Source organism: Phodopus roborovskii, unplaced genomic scaffold (assembly GCF_943737965.1).
Source record: "Phodopus roborovskii unplaced genomic scaffold, PHOROB, whole genome shotgun sequence".
Taxonomy (NCBI): domain Eukaryota; kingdom Metazoa; phylum Chordata; class Mammalia; order Rodentia; family Cricetidae; genus Phodopus; species Phodopus roborovskii.
This window is the reverse complement of record NW_026126418.1, coordinates 43,327,649-43,354,194: the sequence shown is the minus strand read 5'-3', so window position 1 is coordinate 43,354,194 and position 26,546 is coordinate 43,327,649. Positions and strand designations below refer to the sequence as shown.

Below are 26,546 nucleotides of genomic sequence, written 5' to 3'. Positions count from 1 at the left end.
AGTGATGAGCTCATCATTTGTGTTATGAATCTGGAGATGACCATGAAACATGTGGGAGACTCCTACCTATGCAAAATTTGAACAGGTTTCATTTGCTTCCAGGACCAGAAATGACTGTTTCCTCTGTTCATTAAAAAAAAAAAAAAAAAAAAAAAAAACAAACAAAAACAAAAACAAAAAGCAAAAAACAAAACAGTCATTGTGCCCTAACAAAGTATTTTTGGAATTGTGCAAATCTAAAAGTATGAGTATAAACATTAATGTTTTGACAAGGGGTTCCCCATGCAGAGGCACATTACACTCTATGATAGAGATGGGCAGATGCTACAACATAAACAGAAAACAAGAAAGATGCTGATTTGGGCCACATAAGCAGTTTAGGTCAACCTCAGTCTGGCATAGCCCAGGGGAGTGAGAGAGCAGACAATCAAGGAGAGGAAATCTGTATCCCCTGGCAGAGCCACACACATGGCCAGGGTTCTTTGTGCTCTGAGTCTACTTCCTTGCTAATTCTAGATATTCCATCAATGTTCTAGGTAGCTCATCAATGATCTAGGTATCCCATCAATGTCCAGGTACCTCATTTATGGAGCTGCATCCACACTTCTCCCATCTAGGTTCTCTCAAAAATTTTTCTTTCAAAAGCCTCCAGTTTGAAGCCAAATGATCACACCCAAGGAAAGCTGCCAGGCTTCTGGTACTCAAAAGCCAAAGTTCAACAACTTAATCCATTGAAACTCTACTACAGTATTTTGGTTTGGAGTTTTCCTTGGTTATTTCTGAGTCAGGCTCTGCTATGTAGGACAGGCCCAGGAATATATTTGCTATGTAACCTAGGCTGGCCTCAAACTTGTACCAGTTCTCCTGTGTCAGCCTCCCAAACCCTAGATTACAGACATACCCTATCAGGTCTGGCTCTACTATAAAATTTTAAGAATAACTTCTGGAGAAACATAAATCTTATTGTTACCAGTCTCTTGGCTGAAGTTCTAACACACGAAGTGGTCAGTGAGCAGTTTAGGGACAGGTCACTTATTCCAGAAGGCAATCATGATGTTTAATTATGAGGCTCTTTTCTGCACTGAAGATTCACCCATGGCTTACCTCTTTGCATTTAGTTGCCACAGTTCAATGACACAAAAACATGAAGCAAATGGGCACCCAAAAGTTTTGCTCAAGAGTGGGCAAGTATTGCCAACAACAATAAAAGTGCTTTCCCTTGATTCCCGTATTTGTTAATGACACCAAACTGATTTCTAGCCTAGAATCTTAGTTATCTTCCTCCTCCTTTCACCCTCTATTCCACATTAGGTCAAGGGAAGCTCTGAGGCTGTCTGTATCACCTCCCTTCTCTTCACCACAGTGTTCAAGACCATTCACCACATGGCCCCCACTCCCCAACAAACATGAGACAGAGCAGGCAGATGAGGAGGTACCCTCTTCAGTCTTGGGCCTGGAAAGCCCATTGCATTAGGATCATGCAAACCTTAGCTTTCCTCGGTCATGCCTATTACATGAAATCCTGGTAGCAGCTACAACTCTCCATTCTGTTATACATTATTCAGTAAGACCCTCCTGAAAGGCAAGCGAACGTGTCCAGCAAAATCACCAGCACGGTGCTTATGCATATTTGCTAAGTTTGCTAAGAAAGGAGATGCATCCCTTACTTCTGCTGAAGAGTGACTTAATCTGCTCCAATCAAACATATTATTCATTCACAAGAAAATTATAATGTTCTTACAAAGTCCATTATTTCCTCATGCAGTGTCATGATTTGTCAGACAATAATCCCTAAAAGAATGTTTCTTTTTATCTAACTCTCCCAGGCATCAAGCAAATAACATGACGTACCTTCTCTGGGCTGTGTAATATCAGGGTGTTGCACATTAGCTAACCAAGAGCCATGTCTCAGTGACCAGCTATGCACAAGGGGGTCAATCTGGTAGATGTCAGGAAAGACAGATACTACCTCTTTTCTCAGGCTCTGCTCTGAGCTTTGATTCTGCTGTTTAAGTGGCCTTCAGGAGGCCTGGTTTTTCTAAACATCTTGCTAAATCTATCACAGCTCTTTCAAGGGACTTCAGTAACGAGTCTCTGTAGGTGGTGGCAAATGGAAAAACATAGGCCCGGAGGATTAGAGCAAACAGATAGATCAGGAATGTATTCGGAGCACAGCCTTAGAGTACATGGTTTGGAGTCAGACTAGTCAAAGTTCAAGTTTTGGGTCAACCATGTTAGCTGTATGACCCTGATCAGTTAAGTCTCCAACTTCTCAAAACTTAGGCAGTATTACCAAATGCAGAATGTCTCTAAGGATTAAATAAGTCAATTTGCATACAAGCACTGATCAGCAAGACTTAGATAAACCCTGGCAGCTAGGATCATTTAGGCATTTCTCTATAACACGTGGATTTTCCACATATTTTAAGTTTATTTCTGATTGACCCTTAATAATTAAGCATATCTACTAGGTACCATGTGATATTTCAATGTCTTTACATGGTGATCTACTGAGTGTAATTAGCATATCTAGCACTTTAAGCATTCAACATGCCTTTGTGATAGAAATGGCCAAATTTCTTGAGAATATATATTTTAAAAGACACCACACTGTCAACGCTAGTCACCCTTGTGTGTGTTCTAGCAGACCTTACACCAGCTCTGTCCCCACAGAACACACCCGCACCTCATTTGCCTCTCTCCCTTTTAAGTTTATATGAATTGAAGATGGGGAAAGGGTCAAGAGATTCGCGTGGCAACTCAATAAGGAAGCTCTAAATAAGACCCAGTATAACTGCCAAATAGAGATTTTAAAGGCTTCTACTCCAGATGATAATACATTTACCTTCATATACTAGTTAAACACCTCCAAGGCACTGCTACCGAAATCCAAGGTTCACATAAATAAACAAGGAATAGGTGCATAGCAAATACTATTTATGCTCACAGAGAAGGACAGGCTGTTTACACATCTGTGTGCTTATGACTGTTTTGTTCAGGGCTGCCCAGGTATGTTCTGCTAAGCTAATGCTGTAGTTGAAGTGCCAGATGCATATGCAGTTTGAACATTACAGGGGAGGATGGCTATTTATTATCCTAAGAAGTACCCCATTCCCAAAGCCAACTGATAAAACAAAGAGTAGGTGCCCAGGTTTACCAATTATTTGACAGAGGATAAATGAGAAAATAACACAACAGATTTCTGCCAAATGTCAAATACACGCACATAGTAGGTACTTGGCAAACACAAGCATCTGAGGCTTCAGCTTCTCATGAGGACACTGAAACTCTATGGGCTACTAGAATTTCTAAACTGCTGCAGCATGTACTTGAACTGCAGGCAGTATTAGCAGAGGAGGCAACTCATGTAGCCAGAAAATGGCCAGGCCATCGCCCAAAACCTGTATCTCAGTAAGGTTTTACTCTGTATTTATACAAGGCTAATCTCAAGGATTAAATGCCATGTTAGCTTTAGAGAACTGCCTATATCCTAAAAATAAACAGTTTTAATTATAAAATAAAAAACATGGTAATAGAGGTCGAAGCAAGATAGTTTTCTATTGGAAAACATGTCTTTATATTTCCTGCGGATATTTCCCCCCCTAATAACAGCTATTTTTGTGAACTCCAACTCTCTTTAGAGCGTATTAGTAAAGCATCTGTTGTACACAGAGTGTTTCTTCCATTTCCAGGGTTCTCCCACAGAAAGAGGGCAAGGTGATTAAGAACATGGCTGACCTAGAGATGAATGGGGGGGGGGGAAGAGTCAACTAAACATAATACTGTATCCAATTTCCTAACTATGCTTTCCCTAGGGGGGGAAAATGACAAAGATTATCTATTTTTTCCAGTCTCAAATATAGTGTTTGTTCAATTCAACTACTAGGAATCTCAGATGTACTGGCCAGGAGGACATAGTTAAGTTACAATTCTTAACTCAACATGCTGGCTTGGCACATTGGCATTTCTTCATAAAATGAAGAGATAAAGTTGAAACAACTGCAGGCTGCTCAGGTACCTTGGTGCAAGCTTTTGCTCTGTGTGTGTGTGTGTGTGTGTGTGTGCTTTGTATTGAGAATCTTCTAAATAAACCAAGCACTCTTAAGAGGCTGAAGATAATGTTGAAGGGACACATTTAATGAGAACTATCTTCCTAATATTTTCTGGTTCTCCCCCGCCCCCTGCTCTTCAAAGCAATATAAGAAATGAAAATTAAGGGTTTGGCTTTCTGTAGACTTCTGACAAACATGTAAGCCTGAAAAACCCCAAGACATGAATGGTGACAACATGGTCATTTGTTTTTATTAATGATGCCACAAAGCAGTGGCTGTAGCAGAAACCTACTCATTTTGGGATAAAGCCACTTACTCCCAGGGTAGAGGAGAAGTAATTGAATAGAAAGCTTAAGAAATTCTCTAGTTGGAGGTGATGGAGAGCCAGAGAGAGTGTGACTACTCCAGGCCCCCATTTTGTCTAGTTAGCTTCCTTTATGTAGTAGATAAAAGAACAACTTGTAACCTTCTGCATCTAAACTGGTTTTAAATTTTTTTTCATTACATTTGTGCGTGTACATGTGTGCAGGGAAAAGGACAACATTCAGGATTGGATGCTTTTCTACAACTATGTAGATCCTGGGGATCAAACTCTGGTCATCAGGCTTGGCGGCAAGTGTCCTTACGCACTGAGTTATCTGCCAGGCCCACCTTACCCTATTTTTTTTTTTTTTTTTTTTAAATCAGTGCTTGACAAACCAGTGGTTTTAGAACAGTGGTTTATTTGACGTATTTGTGGGTCCTACAACAGAGAAAGTATGGTTACCATGGGAACATAGTGGGGTGCTGAAGCTTGGGTTCCAAAATGCAGCCCTTCAAAGTGAGCACTTTTTTGTGCTCTCAGTACATCTCAAGCTTTTTCTGTACCAAGAGCTGAGTTCTTTCTTGCAGTCACTTGCAGTCAGACTAAAATCTCAATGTTTCCACTGACAAGACATGGCCACATTCCTTACTGTTCTATGCCACAGTCTCTGGACATACTCTGTCATACTCCCTGCTGTCCTATGTCACAACAGGTGGACATTTTCTGACATACTCCCTACTGCCCTAGGCCACAGCCTCTGGAATCCCTTCCACAGCTCTCATGGAGGCCAAGTCCTCATACCTGAGCATCCTCTCTTTAAGCAAGCCTTTCTGTGTTCAGACCCACCATCTGGGAGACAGGGAAAATGGAGGAATTATGCTTCTCCTTCAGTCCAACAGAAGCTAAATCCTCTCTGAAGAATCAACTCTGATCCAAGTTCCCACCAGTGTGTCATCTTTTTTCTTGGTACTCACTCACCAGGAGCCCTGGGTAAAGAAGGAAAACTGCAAGATATCCAGCTGTGAGCCTGTAAACCTCCCTTTCCTTCTTCCTCTGCATTTTAAACACTCAGCATTCTCCCACCTCTAGAACTCTTCATGGAGCCTGAGGGGTACCAGCAGTTAATCCTTCCTGATGTGTTCCATGTTTCTTTGAGGCCCAAATACTGTCTCATTCCTGGAAGCTACTACTCCATGCCCTCATATCATGTTAACCTGAGTTTTCCTCTGGTTTTCTCATGCAGTGCCACAGGAAAAAATGTTTACTTAATTCTTTCTCAAATGGTAATTGCTGTTTCTGTTTACTTCTGTTGACCTGTCTTGCTTTCCTAATTCACTTTCAAAGAACTGTACTGTCTGTATTCAGGTAACCAGGAAAACTTGCAGGAACCAAAAGTAAAGAGAGAGGAAGTCAAAGTGCATTGGGTATGAGGACCAGTGAAATCGGTTATATTTCACATGCCCCTTTCAATTAGTAACAGATTGGCAAATCAGAAGACAGATTTAGTCCCATGCTTAAGATAAAACATGCTGTTTTACTACATTTGAAACAAATTAGAGTGCCACTGAATGAAGGAAAGAGACAGGCAAGTTTAGGAAGAAGAAAAGCAAAGTGTCCATCAGCTCAAATGGCTTCTTCAGACAGTGAGCTCCCTGGACCTTGCAACAGAAACCAGGGCTGCAACAATCTCTCAGCCAGTTGGCTTTGGCCTCTACCGGAAATCAGGATGCACGCACTATGGAACAAACTGTGCACACTAATACTGTTTATATTTGTTTAGTTGGCTTGAGACAATCTCATGGTAGCCCAGGCTGGCCTTGAAGCCCTGCTGCTGCTGCTTCACACCTTCACCTCCCAAGATGCTGGGCTGACAGGGGCAGACCACCATACCCCACTTCAAATACAGTTTGTAAATCTTCTAAATAAGAGTGTGGACAAAATGGAAAAATTTCCCATGCCGTCGTAAAAATAATAACCAGGAAGGAATGAGGAAGGATGCGTGACCCTGAAACTAGCCATCTACAAGTACCCCAACAAAAGCCTGAAGGAAGAGGAAGCTTAAGTTATGTTTATTTAAAAACTATTTCCTTGGCTCCTCCAGCTTTCAAAGTCACAATCTGGTGGGGTTTTCGTCTACTCTTTATTACTGAATATAAGATTACATATACCTAAATCTTTCCAAATAGCATTTTGACAAAAAAAAAAAAAAAAAAAAAAAAAAAAAAAAAGAAAGAAAGAAAGAAAGAAAGAAAAAAAGAAAAAAGACTAATATTTGCTTGGTGATACCAGTGCTCCAGGGACTGGATCAGCTGTCTTCCTGGTATAGGTCCTTTCGTTACTCCAAAGAATGCAAACTCCAAAGTGAGCCAAAATCAATCAGTCACTCACTCACTCACTCACTCACTCAATCAATCAATCAATCAATCAATCAATCAATCTTCCTTCCTTTCTCTTTCTTTTCTTGCAATGGACATTACACCACAGTAGAAGATCCCACATCTAATGGTATGTTAGGTAGGTCATAGCCAAAATGCAGAAAACACTGTATAAAGTTACTTTCATGGTGTGTGTATATCAACAGGAAACATAACTATATGCTGTATATAGACTTGTGGCCCTTTCCTGAGATATCTCATTGCACAAATAAAGATATTCCAAAAGCCCGAAACACAACATACTTCTTGTCCCAATCACACTAACAGAAGAGATAGATATTACTTGGATTTCAATTGTCTTTTATAACAACTTTGTAATGAAAGCACGATTTGACCTACTTTTCATGCTATGGACTGAAACACTAGATATCTGCCTAGCCCTGTAGTAGTAAATGGCATTGTGGTTTCAAAAGCTTGCAGCCCTGACTATGTTTTCACAAGCTAGGCAAGGCATCTGTAGAGATAAGACACTATTAGTGTGAGACATGCTGTTGAATTATACAACAGGCATGTGGACAGCAGGGTTTTACGGCAGTAATGCAGATAGTGAGTGGTGATATACAGTAAGTAAAGAAGGTGCAGAGTTCTTAGCATGGTCCAAGCATGAAGGAGGCAGAGAAAACCTGACCACGGACAGGTAGGATTGAGGGGGAAAGTGGAGAGAAACTTTATAGGTGAGGTGGCATTCACAGCAAATGTTCTCTCCTGTCATACTATAGGAAGAAAGGAAGGAAATGCCCAATGTTACCTAATGAGAAGGGAGAAGTTGCTTGAAGGCCAAGGGACAATAAGAGGTGGTGGTCGGGAACAACTTCAGAGCTTTGTGGGGGAGAAAGTCAACTGGACAAGTCATAGTGTCGAGGTGAAGAACAGTGAATTTGGGGCTCAAATAAGACACTCAAGTAGAAGATCTATAGTAAGTTGAAAGTGTGGAGAGTAACCAGCAGAGGACACAAAAATGAGAGGGTCAAGACTTAAACATGACACAGGAAACAAGGGCAAGGCAGGCACAGCCAAGGACCTGAACACGTGAGGAGAGGAACCCCTAGAATTCTATTAATTAGCTCAGGTCTAGGAGATGAAAGAACTATCTTATTGATATGTATCAGAACACTTGAACTGGTATTTGGTTGGTTTGGTTTCAGAATATGGGGAGAATTAAGACTATCTGTAGCTCAGGTGTAACAGAGTGGTCCTTTCTCTACCTGGGTCACTTCGTCTCCTGAACACGATGGGCCTCTGCATTGATGGAGTCTTTTTTGAGTAGAGATGGAGGAAACTTGCAACAGCCTGGAACACTTATAAGCTCCCTGAATCTCCACCCATGCTTCACAATCTAGAGGTTATCTAGAGCTTGTTGCCATCTTTCCTAAAGGACTCCTTTAGGTGTATCTACTCACAGTTCACATCACTTGACCATGACTGCCATGCCCAGAGTCTAGTCCTCCTGGCTGGTCTTTAGGTGCCTAAACTCACTGCCTTCCCAGACAAAGTGCTACACATGGCCCATGCCCTCTTCCCTTCTGAGCAAGGTGGTCTACATCACCCAGAGTCACACGTTCTCAGTTCAGGAGGCTGACTTTTAGCAGCCTATTTTTTCAAGTATATTTCCGGTTTATAAAGCATGGCATATAGATCTATTATTTTATGGCTCCTGGGCTGTCTCCTCGACATCAAATCTTACATAACTTAAAACCAGCTGAGGAACAGTTTCCTTCTGAATTCCTCTCCTTTTATGCCTCAAGACAGATTTGCTTCACCCCTTGTTCCTACAGCATATTTTTTAGCTTTTTAGACTCCATGGCACTCCATCTACATGTAATTACGCTGCAGAAGTATCAGAAGACGCCAATGAAAGGCCAGGCACAGACAAGCTAGCAAAAGGCCTATCCGTGGCCACGATGGCTACAGCAGGCAGAGCATGCCTGGCAGGGTTCCCTCTGTCTCCAGCCAGGCCCAGCAAACTCAAAAGAGCTGGACTTCCTTTCAGATCAGACCCAAGTGCGGGACATGACTGGGCAGGAAGGGCGATGAGGAAAAGGCATGAGATGCTCAGCATGGTGGAGATGGCCTTGTACACACCCCTGAGAGCCTGGAAGAATAGCACCTATTGCTCCGCCCTGCTTCTCAAAAAGCAGCGTTAGTCTCAGTTTGGAAATATTGCTCATTATTTTTTTATATTGTTCCCCTTCCAAAAAAAAAAAAGTTATGATCTGAGCTTTATCCATGACTAGAGAAATGTCAAGCAAGACATTATGAGGGGAACAGCAACATTCTCTAGCTGAATGCAATTATGCACAATTTCCTTTTGTAAAAGACCATTACTGTCCCAAGATAAATACAAAGTGCTGTTATGTGTAAGCATTTACTGCTCAATGCCATCTGATGTTTTTACTCTTTCCACAATGAGCTGTGCTCTCAAAGGTACTTCTGGCTCCTGAGTTTAAATTAGTACTTTGTTACTTAGCTATGACAATGTAATCTAGACAAAATAAGACATTTGTATTCTATTCATTACCATTTGCAGGAAATGCAAATTTACTATGAACCTGATGCACATGCATTCTTCTCTTAAGATGCAGGGAGTGGAGGTGTTCTTATTCCAAAGGGAAACAGGTAAATGATTTGCGCCTCAGAGATTCAGGTACTGGGACACAATCCCAAGCAGGAACCCAGAGTCGACACACACTCAAGATGAGGTTAGCTTGTTAATTACTTTCTGACAAACAGTGTCAGCTGGTTTCTCTTACAGGATTGATGGCTCCCTCTCAGGCTTCCATGAGAGATGAGTACTCTTAAAAAGAATCTAGCCATCAATTTTTCTTAAATTCGTATTTTACTTCTCCAATGCCAAGTCAAATTGAATCAAGAGAATGCTTTAACTTCATCTCTATGTAAGCATTCTAGAAGCACACGTGAATACTAAGAAAATGCCCAAGCATTTAGCACTTAGAGTTCTTATGTATTTATCTTATGCCCATCTCCTGTAACACAGCTTATATCCTCTATGGCTATGATCAAGGAAGTCTTCAGTGGCTAAGGAACTCAGAGTAATTATACTCACGGTTGACAGAGCTTCACCAGGTCTTGATCAGTGGTGTTGGGGGGCAGGCCTCGGATGTAGAGATTTGTCTTGCTCAGTTGATCCCATCCTGAGTTGCTACTGCTGCTGCTGTTGTTATTACTGCTGGTGGTGCTGGGACTGGGAGGGGCCATGGGGTGCGCTGGGACCAGAGACTGCTGCAAAGCAAAAACCAGAGTGTGTCAGAGCAGAGGTAAGGGATCAAGCACCACTCAGAGACTATGTGATGGGGGAAGGAGGGAGGGAAAAAGGGAGGGACGGATGGAGGGACAAGGGACAGAGGGAGGGACAGAGGGAGACACTGAGATTAAACAAAGACTATCCTGAACTACTGTGATGTAGAATTTAACTGGAAGGTGAAAAAAAGATCTATTCATTTTAAGACCTGAACAAATCCCAGAAAAACCTTCTTTCAACATGAAATTAAAGAATTTTACTCAGCAGTACTTGAAATGTGGATAAGTTTATGGATGATCCATTTATTTACATATTTTAAGGAACACATCTCCTGAGACTCAAAATTAACTTGCATGAAGTCACATGATATTATTATCTTAATATGCAGTAATTTAGAAATTTCTAAGCTTTTGAAAAGGCTTCCAGATCCTTGAAGAATATCTGAAAATAGCCGATTCTTTTTTTTTTTTTTTAAATAAAACTCTTTAATAAGGGACCACTCTTAATATACAAGAACGTTAGAGCACCACACACAGCCTCAAACTTCTAAGCTAGATCTAGGGCTTCATGGAGACATCTGGATGAGACTCACCACTAGCTGCCTTTCACCCTGGCTGACCTTGTGAACTTTAACCCCTGTGAGGATGCTATAGCAGCTGGAAACCTTTCCAGGAGCTATCATGCAAAGCCTACAGTCAGGGGCTTCTCAGGCTTGGTTCCCCAGTCAGCAGCCACCTAGGAAGGGCGTCTAAATACACACACCACATACGGCTGCTCTGTGAGTCTGTGAAAGGAAACCCCAGCTCTCTGCCCCATGCAAGACCTTTTGAGGAAGTTAAAGGGCTCAGCCTGAGGACAGTGAGTAGGACCCAAGCTGTTCTCACAGCCAACGTGCAGCAGGGCAGGAATAGTCTCCTTTATATTTTCTAAGTGATAAACATACTAAGCCAAGAGCAGCACTTACAGAGAAAGCTGGGATGCGCAAACTTAAATACTTGCTAGACACTCAACAAAGATTTCAAATATTGATGTCAGGCATTTACTACTACAGACAAAAATGTAAGGTATGTAGAAGAAATACTAAACTCCACAGCCGAAAATGTTAATGGTAGACATACACAATAAATATACTCTTGTTTATCTTGCCAGCAATTTCAGATGCTCCCTGTAGACTCGAGTTCTGACCTAGTTTCTGCTAATTCGACATCTTAAGCTGAAACTTAGTGACTCTTCTGGTCCTGTACCTTCCTCCCTCTGTTCAGGGTCCCCATTAAGTTGTCATGAAAATACTACTTCATCTAAAGAGTCTCCTTTTAGAAAGGGAGTACCTAGAAGAATAAACAAACAGTGAGGAAATTCTACTTCCTAAAATCTGAACCTGAACTAGGACTATTGGTATTGCTTAATCCAAATCCCAAACTGCCCTGCCTGAGATCATACCTGTCCAACCTGTGTGATTCATGCCTTTCATGGGCAAATGAACTCACCTCACACACTGTATGTACAGCGCTGGCTTTCCTCTAAAGATTAAAACACCAGTTTCTAGGTTTAACAAAACTACTCAGCCCTGTCCCTGCTCTGCCACTGGCGTCACACAAAGGTCTGCCTTTCTTCTCCCTAATCTCTCAGTATTCCCACTTACCTACTCTCTCTTCTTCTCAGAGCTGTAGTGAGGTTATTAGAAAAGTGAACTCATTAGCCCTCATCTCCCAAGCCTCTGACTGACAAAACAGCCTGTAATCTCATACAGAAGCAGGTAAGCCTGAATTTTCTCTTAAATGTCATGTGGTCAGTGCCTAAGGCACCATCCCAGGACACGAGGTTACTGGTATTAACCACAGGAAAGAGGACGTTGGCTACTTAATGACATCAGGAACGTTGTGGGGTATTTGTACATTGTGTGAAGAAGGTGTATTGCTGATTGCTAAACAGCTTGGTGGGGAGAACAGGCAGGTCTTCTGGGCAAAGAGATGAACTAGGGGTAAACCTAGGCCCACAGAGCAGATGCCAGGAGACATCAAGGAAGCAATGGTACATGAAAGAACATAGATTAACAGAAATGGGTTAATATAATAGCTAGTGGAAAACAAGCCTAAGATAAGGCAGGGCCTTCATAATATGTCTCCATGTCATTATTTATATTCTGGCAGCCCAAAATCTGTCTACGGGGATGAAGGGCCAGGCTGCAGTTCAGAGGTAGAACAGTTGCCTAACACGCAGAGTCCTGGGTAAAATAATTATGTGTCACCCCAGGGATGACACCTGGAGAAGTAGGAAAGAGCTGTGGTCTGGTCCTCTCCCAGCTCCTAGTGAGGCAAGCATATGTCCTAACAAACATTCTATAGACTGCATCCCAACACTGCGTCTATGCTACCCCTGACCTTGTCTTCTCAGGGGGCATGCTGGGTGTGAGCTTGTTCTGATTAGAAGAAACATCTGGGTTATCACTAACTAGGGGACTCTCTGGAACTAAAAGTAGGTTTTCCTTATGTATTTACTGTTGATAGAGGGAAGAAACCCATGGTCTGAACTAAATTTCTAACTGATTTACCTATGGTGTCTGATCCTCATCCATATTTATTGTAACAATCCTTTCCCAGCGAGGGAAGCAGGTGAGGAACTGAGGCTTCCAGTTGGGCTGACTATTAGGGTGCAGGACCTCCCAGAATTCACATTCCAGGAAGGACAAGAGGGTCCCAAATTCACATGAGGAGGTCCACCACAAGGCTGAGGGCTCCTCCACAGCACAAAGTTCAAGTTAAATTTTACCTAAATATCAACACTTCTCAGAGCTAGCTGAAGACAGAGACAAACTCCTAAGATAGAACAAAAGGATTTTAGTTAAAAAAAAAAAAGTATAGAGAATTTGAGATTAAAGATTAACTGTTTAGAACTCATTGTTTCTGGACTGGGAATACAGTTTAGCAGTAGGCATGGGCAAGGGTCTGTGTTCAATCCCTGGTCCCATTAAAAAAAAAAAAAAAAGTTCCCTGAACCTAAAAATGTCACCTGCAATGAGACTGGTACACATGTTTAAGGCCCCAAATACAAATACAATAGACCTTACCCTTAAATATTCAGAAAGGATTGATACTGGTCTGAACAATATGGGTAAATAGCATAAAGAAGTGTCCATTTGCCAAGGGTGCATGTGGCATCCTGCTTTCAATTGAACTCACTAGACAAACAGGTGCAACACTGTTTTCTCATCATACAGATTAGGAAACTGAGTCTGAGAAGCAGGTAAATATTGTGCAGTGACACACAGCAAGTAGGTGGCAGGGTTTCATTCTGAACTGAGATCCGCCAGATGGCAAAGTCAGAGGCTCCAAACACTTTAAGTAGCCTCCAAACACATTCATCTCTTTGATGTATCATAGTGCTTCCTTTGAGTTTGTGTCCATCCTCTTGCAATTTAATTACTAAATTCTTGCTAGTTTGCAGTGTGACTCTGCTATGCCAGAGTAAAAGGTGCCTGTGGGTTACTCTAATTAGCACACAGTGAACTAGTGGAGGTAAAAACCCCATTAGCTTGAAAAAGAAGGATTAAATAAATCCTGCTTTATAAATTGTTCCCCTAAAGAATGGATTCTGGGGTGGGGGATACAAGCTTAGAGACAGCTTGGCATGCACATGACCTTAGACTCAACTCTATACTGTACAAGAAATGATGAACAGGGATGAATCTTTCTTTTTGTGAAATGGGGTCTCACTACGTAGGCCCTGGCCATCCTCAAACTCATGATCACTGTGTCTCTTGGACACTGGGATTGGAGGTGTACACCCAGCAAAAAGAGGGAACTTTGACAGCACAACGGAAAATATTATGGGGGTTCTTTTAAAAGTTGAAAGTAAGAGTCTAGCATGGTAATCACATCAGTAATTCCTACTTGGGAACCTGAGGCAGGAAGTTTGAGGACAGCCTGGGCTACTGAGTGAGATTCAATAACAGCAATTAAAAGAAAAAAATAAACAAAAACAGACATATCATGTGACCCAATAATCACACTACAGCTAAAGGAAATGGAACCAGTGTGTCAAAGCAATGCCTACACTTCCTTGATTACATCACCAACTATTCATACAAGCCAACGAAGGAAACAAGCGAACTGCTCATTAAGTGATGAATGGGTGAAGAAAATGGTTTACACAGTGGAATACTATTTAGCTACTAAAAATAACACTGTGTTACTTACAACATCACGGATGGAACTACAGGTTCTATGTTAAGTGAAATAAATAAGACGCAGAAGTGATGCTAATCATAAGTAAAATCAGTAACAGTGGATGTCGCAGAAGTTAAGAGTAGAATAATGACTACAGAGGACAAGGAGAGCAGGGAGGAGGCAGCCGGGGAAAGGTTTATCACACAATGCTAAGTCAGAGTTAAACAGGAGGAAGAGGTTCTGATGTGATATTCCATAGCAACATGGCACTGCTAATAAGAATGGACTGCACATTTCAAAGAGCAGAATAGGTTTTGCAAATTTTCAACATGAAGATATAATTTTTGAGGAGAGACGGTTATCCTGATTTAAGCATTATACAATGGACAATATATCAGAACATTACATTACTCCACTAATAGGCACCAGCTAAAACAATTTAACTGATAGTTTAATAGAATGAGAGAATGGATTCTGCAGGGGCCTTCTGAAAGCTAACATGGAGTCATGCTGAAAACTGGAGTCAGAATTTTAAGAATTCTTGACGTGAAATTTGGCAAAATTAAACTTTAGCTTATAGATTGAAATACAAATAAAACACTGATGATTCTTTCTTTTACTATGGCTTCAGAACTTGATAAACTCCCAAGAAGCTATACTTGTAGTCAGAGTATATATCTTGATGGCACAAAGTTGTAATTTACTAAAATAAAATAAACTTAAAAGGGATAAATTTCGCCTGATTGTTTTGTCACTGATGTCCTTCAACCTTTGCCTAGGAAAATGCCTTGCCTGTCTTGCAGTTTGAAAAGACACCCTGTGCATGAAGCTCACAGTAATTTAAACACAGTCTAATTAGGGATCCCTGTGGGTGGCTAGATGGCCACAGTTAGTGCTCATTCAGCCCCAAAGAGCCCAATGTCTATCGCAGCTTTCTCTAGTTTTTCACTGGCTAAGGTTCTATAACAGGTTACAATTCGTGTCTCTCTGGAGGTAGAGAAAATAAGGTAATAGAGTTTTCATGGTAACATTTATCTGGGCTTAATTTGTATCTTAGGGTTTCTATTGCTGTGATAGGCACCATGACCAAAGGCAACCTGGGCAGGAAAGGGTTTAATTTCATCTTTTACCTTGAAATCCATTATCCAGGGAAGGCAGAAACTGATGCACAGACCACAGAACAATGGTTCTTAACCTGTGGATCACACCCCCTTTGGGAAGTTACATAACCCTTTCACAGAGATTCCCTAAGATCATCAGAAAACCCAGACCTTTACATTATACTATATAGTAGCAAAATTACAGTTATGAAGCTGCAATGAAAATAGTATTATGATTGGGGTCACCACAACATGAGGATGTTGTTATTAAAGGGCTGCAGCACTGCTGCCATGGAGCAGCATTGCTTACTGGTTTGTTCTTCCTGGCTTGCTCAGCTTTCTTTCTTCTACACCCCCAGGAGCACCTGCTCAGGGGTGGCATGGTCCACAATGGGCTGGGACGTCTCATATCAATCAACAATTAAGAAAATGTCCTATAGACTTGCCTATAGGCATTTTCTCAATTAAGATGCCCTCTTCAAAGATATGCTTAGGTTTGTGTTAAGTTGACAAAACCAACTCCAACGATTTGCATGCCAAAAACTGATAGAAAACTAAATCAGTAGAGAAAAAAAATAGGTGGTTGTAATAGCAGATGGCTTTCTCTGCCTGCATGAATAGATGATATCAGCAGAATTTCTTGCTAGCACTCAGGACGGCTTCCTATGTGGACAGCATTCTGGGAGAACTTTCTGTAAAGGCAGTGATGCCCATCTTGCCAGGAAGACCCTCTAGGAATTCTTCTCTCACACAGGATTGGCAGCTGGCCAAAGATAACTAAGGTTCTGTCCTGGCATTCTGTGCCCTGCAAACAACACCAGATGTGTTCTATATTGATGCAAGGTGAAAAGACCTTTAGAGAAGCAACATTAACTGTATTTGAATTAAAAGCAATTAGTTACCATGTAACTGTTACACAGGGCAATTCAGCCAAGACCATTAAAAACTAAAGACCTGCCATTTGAACTGTCTCATTTCCTTCCTATCACTAATAAGTCAGAGAATGCCTGTCCCCCTCCATGGCCTTTACTTAGGAACCTCCCTAAGAATTCTAGTGTATTTTAAAGGAAAAGGAAACCTAGTGTTTACCTTTGACATTGCCTTCAATTTCTTTTAAGATTTAATCTAAGTCAGACTATCCACCCTAATTTAAGGTTATCATCTACCCCTTCTGCATCCCTACACCTACACACACACACACACACACACACACACACACACACACACACACACACACCTACACCTCCAAAATACTCATACTGTTCCTCCCACCCAAACGCCAACTACTTCCCTTTCCTCTACTGTTGCTCAGAGCAGAGAGACGCTATGGAACACGGGAGAATGGTACACTATCATGCCTTCATGAAAAAGAAATACGTAAGGACACTACATATGATGCTAATGGTCATATACTGCTTTATTTCCTAATCTTTCTGGATACAAAAGAAAGTCAACCTTAAGGGAACTACAAACAGGAGTGGGGGAGGGCACCCCAGCAGGCTGATTCCATTCCACTTGGGATGTTGCCTTCCTCGGGGCTGGAATAGAGGCTGGAAAACAAAGTGCTGGCAGAGGCCAGTGGAGAAGGAAAAATAAGGAGAATAAAACGGAGTGCTAAGAATGTGCCCAGCAAGTTGCCATTCTTACATGCAGATCAGAGCAGGATGACTCAAAGCACCAGGCAACGGACAGTGTCCCACTGGCCTGTGTCCAGGAAGTGAGGAAGTATATAATAATCCTTCTCAACACATGGATATTATAGCTGTAAATCACCCCCCCCAAAAAAAAATTAGGTGATGAAACTGGGTTCTTCTATCTTTGCTGTCCTTTGTTTGGAAATAAAGCTGGCAGCAGTCCCTCAGGATTATGAAAATAGGCAACAGATTATTAAGTATTTTTTTTTGGGTTGGATTGATTGGATGCAAGCTTTCCAAAGCAGAAGGGCATGTGTTACAATAGCCATGCAAATAAAATCTACAAATAAAAATTATCCACTGGAGGATGGGAAGATGGTTCCGAGGTTAAGAGCCTTTGCTGCTCTAGCAGAGGACTGGTTGTTTCCAGAACCCACATGGTTGATTACAATTGTCAGTAATTCCCGGGGATCTGACAACACCCTCTGTTGGCCTTGGTATGCACTAGGTATGCATGTACTTCAAATAAATACACACAGGCAAGATACACACACAAAATAAAAATTAACACATCTGTAAAAAAATTATCCAATGAGCTTCACAATTAGTTCTCCAAGACACTTACCAAAGCCAATCCCTGCAGATAAACTTTATCTCTACCTTAAAACCTCTTTACTTCAAGGTCAACAGTAAAGTATTGTGTTCTTGGGACTCAGAAAACTAAAATTAAGGGTTGCACTGTTAAATACAACATGACTGGATAAATACACAGACTTTGTGGCAGATATGAGAAGCAGATTAAACAACAGAGGGAAGTCCTTAAGGACTAAACAACTAGACAATCATGAGGTGGTACCTGGGAAGGGGATAAAAAGAACGGAGAGTACACATCAATAGTCTATGGTAGGAAACACACATTACCCACAATGCACTGTTCTGGAGGTCAAGTCTGCTTGGATCCATACAAGAAACTACATTCTCTGGTCATGTAGTCTACACTAGGTCTACAGTCCTGCAAACAAATAGCCCAATAGTTCTGCTCTTTCCAATGGATCTCCCAAGGACTGCCACATCGGCCAGGTGGCTCACCAAGAACTTCAGGCCAGTAAATATGGCACATCTCTTGTACTGTGTGTTCTTCCTGGCTTCTGTTAGCATATGTGTAAGTGTGTGTGAGAGAAGGAGCAATACAAGAGTTAAAGACCAATGTGAAGATAGCTGCAAGCAGATGCTAAATTTTAGGCAATCACAGAAAACAGAAGGACCCAGAAAGAAAGTGGTGCTTAAGACCACAATTTCAAAAACATCTTTGCCAGAGGAAAACCAATTAGTAAGGAAAGCTTCTTAATAGGGGGCCCCCAGCCTTACCTCCCTCCCCTTAACGGCACCACAAGCCACGGTGCAGGATGTGTTACTAAAAACAGAGTTCAATCAAGGAAGGACAAGGGAGGAGAAAGCATGACAGTGAAATCGTCACAGAGAGGGTGGGTAAATAAGTAAGCTGCATATATGGTACCAGTAACAGCACCTTAGATGTGTGGCTGTAGGAGATGGCCCTGGCCAGTGTCAAGCTGACAAAAACTAAATAGGTCAACATCCAATCTGTTTGGTTTGCAAGAGGCTTTGGCAGCACAATGGGAAGGGAGAACAAAGGCTGAAGAAGAATCTAGGAAGCAAGGAGGAGTCCATGATATCCCAAAGTCTCACAGGAATACCATATTGGCATTAGATTAAGAGGGTCGCTTGTGGGGAATATCAAACCACACACACACACACACACACACACACACACACCCCTACCTTCCCAATGGTGCCCTAGCCAGGAAGGAAAGTGAGCATGTCTTTGGACAGCCTAGTGGCTCTTCCAGCTTGACAATTCTACAGCTGGCTCACATACCTTGCTGTCTCAGCTAAAGCACAATGAGACAGAAGGCAGCAAACTGCTGCCAGACCAACAAACACACAAATGGAGCAACAGAGTGGAAGGGTAGACCCCTATCACAGTATCTGCCCAACCTGGGCAGCTAAGTGGAGCAGACACCACAGAGCAGCCATGGCTGCCCACATCCTAGGGCAAGCATTACAGCACTACGCTTCTAGGTGATCACCAAGGTAGAGGAAATGGCCCCAGATACAAGCTAAACTTGAGTGAGAATGGGCTGAAAGGAGCAAGCTGAAATTCAGAGTCTGGAAACTGGTGTGAGGGCACAGAGCAAACAGCACTTACAACCCAAAACACCTGGCCATCTCAGCTACAGTGGGACTTCACGCTCCTTAGCAGAGTTGGGGCATATACATAGAAATATATAAAAGTGACACTTTGAGTTATGTTCACTCGCAACAGCTCTAAGACCACCTTAAAAGAAAGCTGAACACACAGCAAATGTCACCCACAAGCAAACCACTCCTAGTACATGGTAAACAAACCCTTGCTCAACTCAGGTGCCAGAGTAAGTACACAGCGGGCGGCATTCTGAACACAGGTGTGCAGTGTTTGCCTCCTTCTGAATCCTAATGTGGGATTTCCAGGCCAAGCTAATTCTCTGTGAGTGACACAAGAGCAAAGAAAGGCTCCCTTCCTCTGGTTTAAAAAAAAAAAAAAAAACATAAACAAAAAAACTGACAAGACTTCTGGGGAAGCGAAATTGCTGCTTCTGCTGCAAAGGTTCTGAGTGTCCCTGCTGCTCTTTGGGGAGTCAGGGATTTCAGGACTAAACACCCCCCCACCCACCCCCGTTCTTCCTCCAGGTTAACACACACCACAGTCTGGCCTTTGCTTTAGACTTTCCTCTATGAGAAGAAATCTTGCTGATGCTGCAAAATACTCAGGAGTGGAAATTACACATTCTGAAATTCTGCTAAACAATACTCAGGGAAAACACTGCAAAATGTCTAGGCAAGCATTAAGTCAGAAAAACTAGAATCGAACTTTAAAAAACAAAACAAAACCCTGAATGACTTGATTCCAGTCACTCTGAGTTTTAGAGGCACCGAACAGAGGGACACCTGTGAGTGAGCAGGTCTTATCTGTGGTTTCACAAATTAACCCCTAGGGACAAGGCATTCTGAGTACTTTGAGGAAGCTGAGTAAGTAATGTCTGAACTCTTAAGAACCCACACAAAATGCTGTCCTTTGATGTTGTGATTTGTGTACTACAAACTACAGGGATCTTTCTCATTAACAGAACTCAAAATACAATGTTTCCTTTTCCTTGCTCTTTTACCGAACCCAGGGCTGAGACGGTGGGCACTTGTGACCATGCCGGGATTAAGTTTGTACTTGTTTCTTCCTCACTGGAATGACCTGGCAGTTTCAATGTGATACAAGACTGGCAGTTTCAATGTGATACAAGAGTATGACCGCACAGAGAGCCTGATTGGGATGGCACTGCCTTGTGTAGACTTTCAAAGGATGTAAGGAGGGGGCAGTATCTCTCAGCTAACACTGCCTAGAATTATGGGTTTAATAGTAATAAAATGTTTTCCGTCCAGGATCTGCCTTAGAAGTTGATTTCTTGCCAGAGCGCCACCCTGTATACACACACAGGTACAGACACTCAAAACCAAAACAGTTTGGATGAGATAATATATGCTTTCACAGTATGTATTACACCCTGAGTATTTCCTAGTTTATTTATTAATCAGAAAAATGTGCTGGTAGTGACTCACCGAGGCTATTAACAGCCACCAGCAGGGTCAAAAACAAAGGTTTGTAAGCATACCTCAAACTTATGTACCTATAACTCAGGAGCAGGTGGAACACAAAATCTGACTCAGTCATTTCCCATGGGGCATCCTGACAAGCTTCTGCCTTTGCCCATGGTTTGTGTGGACAAATCAGGAAGATCCCTGCCAGCTTGAAGGCAGAGGAAGCTGCAGCTACGAGTAAAACCTCTGACACATGGTGGGTTAGAACACCAGATATTACAAATACATTCACTGGGAAAACAGGAACCCTGAAGGATAAGAGCTAACATGTTGGGATGAATTTTTTAAAATTTTAATAATTTTTTCCAGAAGATATATTTTAATTGTACTTTCCCTTCCCTCAATTCTTCCTCACTTCCTGCCCTCCCAACTTTATGTTCCTCTCCTCCCTCTCTGAAAAACCATGGGGTTCACTGTGTATGGCCATCTATTCTTGGGCATGGGGCTTGACCTGGAGTGTGGTTGATATGCTCATTGGCAGGCTACTGGAGGAAACCCATTTTTGCTTTCCCAGCAGGTCTCAAATGCAAACACCTTTGGGTTAGAGGTGGAACTTTGTGTCCAGTTCCCCCTTTCAAAACATGGGATTTTTGTCTGGTTAGAACCTGTGCAGATCTTGTGTGTGCTGTCACAATCTCTGGGATATGTGTAACAGTCTGATTGTGTCTGGACACGCTGTTTCTTAGGAGTCATTCACCACCTCTGGACCTTACATTCTTTCTTCTTAACAGAACCTCTGAGCCTTGGGAGGTGCTTAATAAAGACATCCCCTTTAGGAATGAGAAGAATAGGATTCCCACCCCCAAGCAAGCTTGACTTTAAGAAGTTGAGAAGCACAAATTTGAGCCTAACTTTTCACTGCTTGGAGTTCCTGAGTCAAACAGTGCATCCGATGTCACCCAGAAAATTAGAGGGAAAGTCAGGTCTGTGTTCTCAACACAGCTTTCATAAAGTGATTATTGGGACAGTGACAAGATGACAGACAATAGTGTACAACCTTCCTCATGGAACTTTTCCAAAATCAGTAGACTTGACATTCTACTTCTGCTAAGACACTGGAGATAGAGTGTATCTTTAGCGCGGTTCTTGGTACACATCATAATCATCCCATATTTATGTCAATTTTTAGGTCACTTCATCTGGATTCCCATATCTAAGCTAGAAATCTGGTTTCTTGCTTTACAAAAAAAGAAACTTGCATCCCTAAAGCATGCCTGGCAGCTCCATTCATTTCCATTTTGTAATTTTTTTTTAGTAGTAAAACTTGGTAAGTAACAAACTTATCCTCAATAGTACAATCTCCAAGAATATACAAGAATCAAATGGACTAATTATGGCAGTCTGATGTCTTTCTGTTTAAGGAGTATACTCAAGGTTAACTGCCACTTTAATTGACTTGGACTTGGAACCCTTGAAGAGCCACACACTCTCTAGTGTCCCTGCATGTCATAAGTCCATATACTTTTAAAGATAACATGAACTGTTTAGTTTTCTTTTTAAAGACTTATTTATTGTTTATTTGTTATGAACACAGTATTCTGCCTGTATGTATGCTTGCATGCCAGAGGAGGACACCAGATCTCTTTACAGATGGTTGTGAGCCACTATGTGGTTGCTGGGAATAGAACTCAGGAGCTCTGGGAGAGCAGCCAGTGCTCTTAACCTCGGAGCCATCTCTCCAGCCCGTTTAGTTTTCTTAAATGATTTTTTTTAAAATAAGACTTTTCTTTTGTGTACTTTATATTTCCTTTTTATCCACAGTTCATAAATGTGTAATCCCGTGTAACTTTCTAGGCAAATAGGTTTCCTTCAGAGTCCAAGAATCAGCACAGATCCTATTCCCAGCAGCCCCAAGGGCATTCTGGAGAACTGCTTTTCAGTAGACTAGACCGGGCATTTTCCATTTTCCTATGCGTATTGTTTCTTACATGTCAAATTCTGACTACCTGGGTAAACAAATATCTATACTAACAATCACTGCAAGACTCTCCTGTGGTCCACAGAGTCAGCCCCATGCACAGCAGTCCATTAGCACAGTGGTCTGTTCATCAGCAGGATGGTCCATCAGCATGGCGATCACGCTTAGAAATACAGGTGCCTTGGGAACTAAAGTTATGTGCTGCCTCAGCTATTCTTTTTATCTTTACTGAAGCAGACTGAAGGAGAACCTCATTCTGTAAAGCAGAATCCTGGAAAAGGCTTAATGTTTTACTTAATTCAACTGGGTGGTGGCTGCTTGCATGCACCTTTAATCCCAGCACTGGGGAGTCAGGAGAAGGCCCATCTCTGAGTTTGAGGCTGGCATAGTCTGCAGAGTGAGTTCTAGGCCAGACAGAATGACACAGTGAGATTAACTACACAGTGAGATCCCATCTCAAAAGGGGAAAGAGAAATCCAAGTTTTATAATTCAGTCACGGCTTTTCTTCCTTAGATTGCAAAACTATATAACAGTATTCTGTATTAAAAATCTATCATTCAACAATAGAAAAGCAAAAATATAAAGCCTGCTGAACACCTTTCCCTTTTCCTTTTACTACAGTTACAAATCATGGGCTCATCCTCTCCCAGGACACACTGTTTCTGCACAGCAAGGTGTTCTGTGCAATGTACAGTTTCGGCTCTCCGGCCCCTGTGTTCAGGGCTTTGAAGTGAAACCTGTTTCCTGTGTTTGTATCTTCCCATCCTTTCAGTAAGTTATTTTACTGTTGCTGCACATAACAGAACACACAGTCTTTCACTGTCTACTGCTATGCCACATGAATCCAAAACAACAGGTCTCACAAATCCCCGTTCTTCTGAGTTGAAGAAAAGAAGGAGACACCATCACTACTCCTTCCTCATCCACCACAGGAAAGGGGAAGCAAGTTAGAGATGAGGGGAGACTGCCTTTCAGGGACTCCACACTTGCCAAGCATTCCCCAAGAGGAAAGAGGAACCCGGGCCAGAGCATGGTACAGCATGGTCTTAACACGGAGAGAGCAGATAGGAATGAAGGTGGCATGGCTGGCTCATACTGACAGTCTCAGAGCTAAGTGACAGACTGGGTCCAAGTGGTATACATGACAAAACCAATTCAAAGGACAAGAAATCAGGGATGGGCCAGTATTTCTTCATAAAGGCAACTTCATAGATTCACAAAACTTAAGTCTTTGGATATTCCTTAAGAAAAGTTTTTTAGTTTTTTTTGTTTGTTTGTTTGGTTGGTTGGTTGGTTAGTTTTTAAAACTAGATTTCATCTCAAAATAGTAGCATCTGCCAGGCTTAAAAACTAGGACATAGCACAAAAGGAATGACTTCAGAGGAAAGGTGGACTGGTTCATTCTTTTGGGACCTGAGGTAGCCAAGAAAAACTTCTAATATTGAAAACTATTCAGGAAGGAAAAGACAAGGTTCCATGTCTATACCATGGCCACGAGACCAGAGATATCCATCACCTACATGTGACAAAGAGTTCTTCCCTGCAGGACACATGATTTCTTAAGTACCTTCACCACAAATCCAATAAAGAAGATTCAAACCTAGAGGTTCTAAGATCACACCATCCTGCCTGGCTGGTTTTAAAAATGAATTATAAATGCCAGGGCCAGAACTTGCCCCTTCAATAGGCTAGCTATCATGGTGATCTCCCTAGGACTTCTGACAGCCCTGTCTGCATATACATGTTCCTTCCATGCCTTTGTCCATTACTGCAAATGCCCATCTTAACTCTCTTAACAACAGCTAATAATGCAAATCTCAGCCATCAATCACCCTAGAAATGATGGAAACACAAGACTAGGAGTTGCTTCTGAACAGACAGATAGGTTCACTTCTTGGTTTACCCACATTAGTTGGCTATGTCTGTACTAGTTTCTTTTTCTTACTGTCAAAGTAATCTAGGCAGTCTTTAAAAATAGCAAATTAAACACAGAGCACACAGCTAAACAACATAGTGCTGTCTAGTTCACACAAAGCCCAGTGTTTTATCCCCAGCATTACTCAACCTGCAAAACTCAAAAGGTTCAAGTATTCTCTTCCATGGCAGTTTATGCAAAACATTTTATTTACAAAGAACTGTTATTCATAGTGTCAATGGCTAATATTACTGAGGACGGTTTTGTTTTTCAAACCAAGATAAGTGCTTTGTGTCAATTTTCTCATTTAGTAACAATAAAGTCTATTTACTGCCATTTTATAGATAACAGAAGGGCCTATGGATTTCCCCATAGGGGAAGACATGACCGTCATTTATAAAATCATTGCAACTACCTATCCAGGAGCCATTCAGAAGAGAGATGAAGTGGGAGGGTGTCACAGGACAGAAATGGAAAGGAGGGTGACACTTAGTTTAATGGAATTGGGGGCCTTACCTGATACACAATACTGTTTTACCAACCAAGGTTTTGTAAGAATTCAGCTTGGTGTGAAAGCACTTCTAAGAACAACTATTAAAGCCTGGATAAAACACAACCAAAAGTCTTGGCTCAAGAAACTGATGTGAAACTGAATAGCATGTCCTCCTTTCCAGCATACCAACAGCACAGCTAAGAGGGAAGGATTATAGCTACAAAAACATTTAAGTCACACATTTCTTGTCAATTCTCCCAACTTATGATACTTATCTCAACAAAAGATTATCAGTTTTGAATTGAATAACAAATCAACCATACTGTCCTATAAGCCCCATAAGGACCAGAGGCCATGCCTAGTGTCATATTTCCCTATTGCCCAGAGTCTGTAAGAGAACCTCAGACATCAAGTGAAGACCACAGACTAACACATTTGGAGCCTTTAAGTTACTGCCTTGTTTCAAAGGCTGAATGCTTAATAGCCCCAGGGTGTAAAGAGGTGGGTGACATCAGCCAGGGCTGGATCGTGGTAGCGCCCACGTACTTGGGGAAGGAGGCTGACATCTGGAAATGAGATCTTCCTGTCATTGGAAAGTTCTATATTTCTTCTACAGACTGGAGCATCCCTCCACAAGAGGGAAACTTTAAAACTTCAAAACACTAAAGATGCTAAACAAATGACAGATAGCGAGAATGGTAATTTAAAAGCAATATAAAAACAAAATCATAAAACAGCCCCCAGTCTTAATAATCTTACTGGCTTTGGATGCATGGACTATGTGGGAGATCTGCCTTCTCAGCACACATTAATCAGAATCACTATAAGCCCTTCAGAAGATGGAGCCACTCTGGGCTGTTCTGGCCTCTAGTAATGGCCACATCTGGCCAGAGAGGTGGCACTCATGCAGGAGCCACTCTAGTATACATTCAACTGGAAAATTACACCTTCACTCCAATCCTCTTAATCAGTTTTAACCTTTGTTAAGCATGAGATGAGGGTTTTATTGAGTTATTGGTTTTGCTTGCCTTAGTTTTGTTTCTGCTGTGATACAATAACCTGACAGAGGTGACCTATGGGAGAATGGGTTTACTGGGGTTAACAGTTCTAAAATGGATACAGTGACTGAAGGAGGGTGGGTGAGGGTGGCCTGTCACAATGTACTGGCAGTCCAGCAGGAGAGCAGACAGGAAGTGGGGCCAGGCTATGAAACCTTAAAGCCTGGCCTGTGACATTGTTCCCTAAGAAAACACACATTTATTACAATGTCTGTAACCTTCCCAAACAGTGCAGCCAGCTAGGAACCAAATGTCCAAACACATGAGTCTATGGGAGACATTTCCCTTTCAAAACACAACTGTCCCCAACTTAAATCTAGTCTGATTTTAGTTCAAGATATTGGCAATTACCTTATTAAAAAAAAAAAAAAAAGTCATATTCTAAGGCTCTAGTTGAATGAATTTTGTGGGTACTATTTAAGCCCCGGCAATGGTTTTCTCCAAAGTAGCAGTTCTCATCCTGGGAGTCTCTACCTCTTTGGGGGTTGATGGGCTCTTTCACA

General features: G+C 41.8%; 1 protein-coding gene across 9 annotated transcripts in view; it reads right to left on the bottom strand.

Annotated features, from left to right (window-relative positions):
- The window catches only part of Rbms1 (RNA binding motif single stranded interacting protein 1), a 206,504-nt gene that overhangs the window by 79,072 nt on the left and 100,886 nt on the right, over positions 1–26,546 (bottom strand). For all 9 annotated transcript variants that reach the window (XM_051184588.1, XM_051184592.1, XM_051184589.1 and 6 more), the window contains exon 2: positions 9,856–10,031. In XM_051184588.1, coding sequence (XP_051040545.1) covers positions 9,856–10,031 — 176 coding nt within the window. The remainder of the gene's footprint in view (positions 1–9,855; positions 10,032–26,546) is intronic.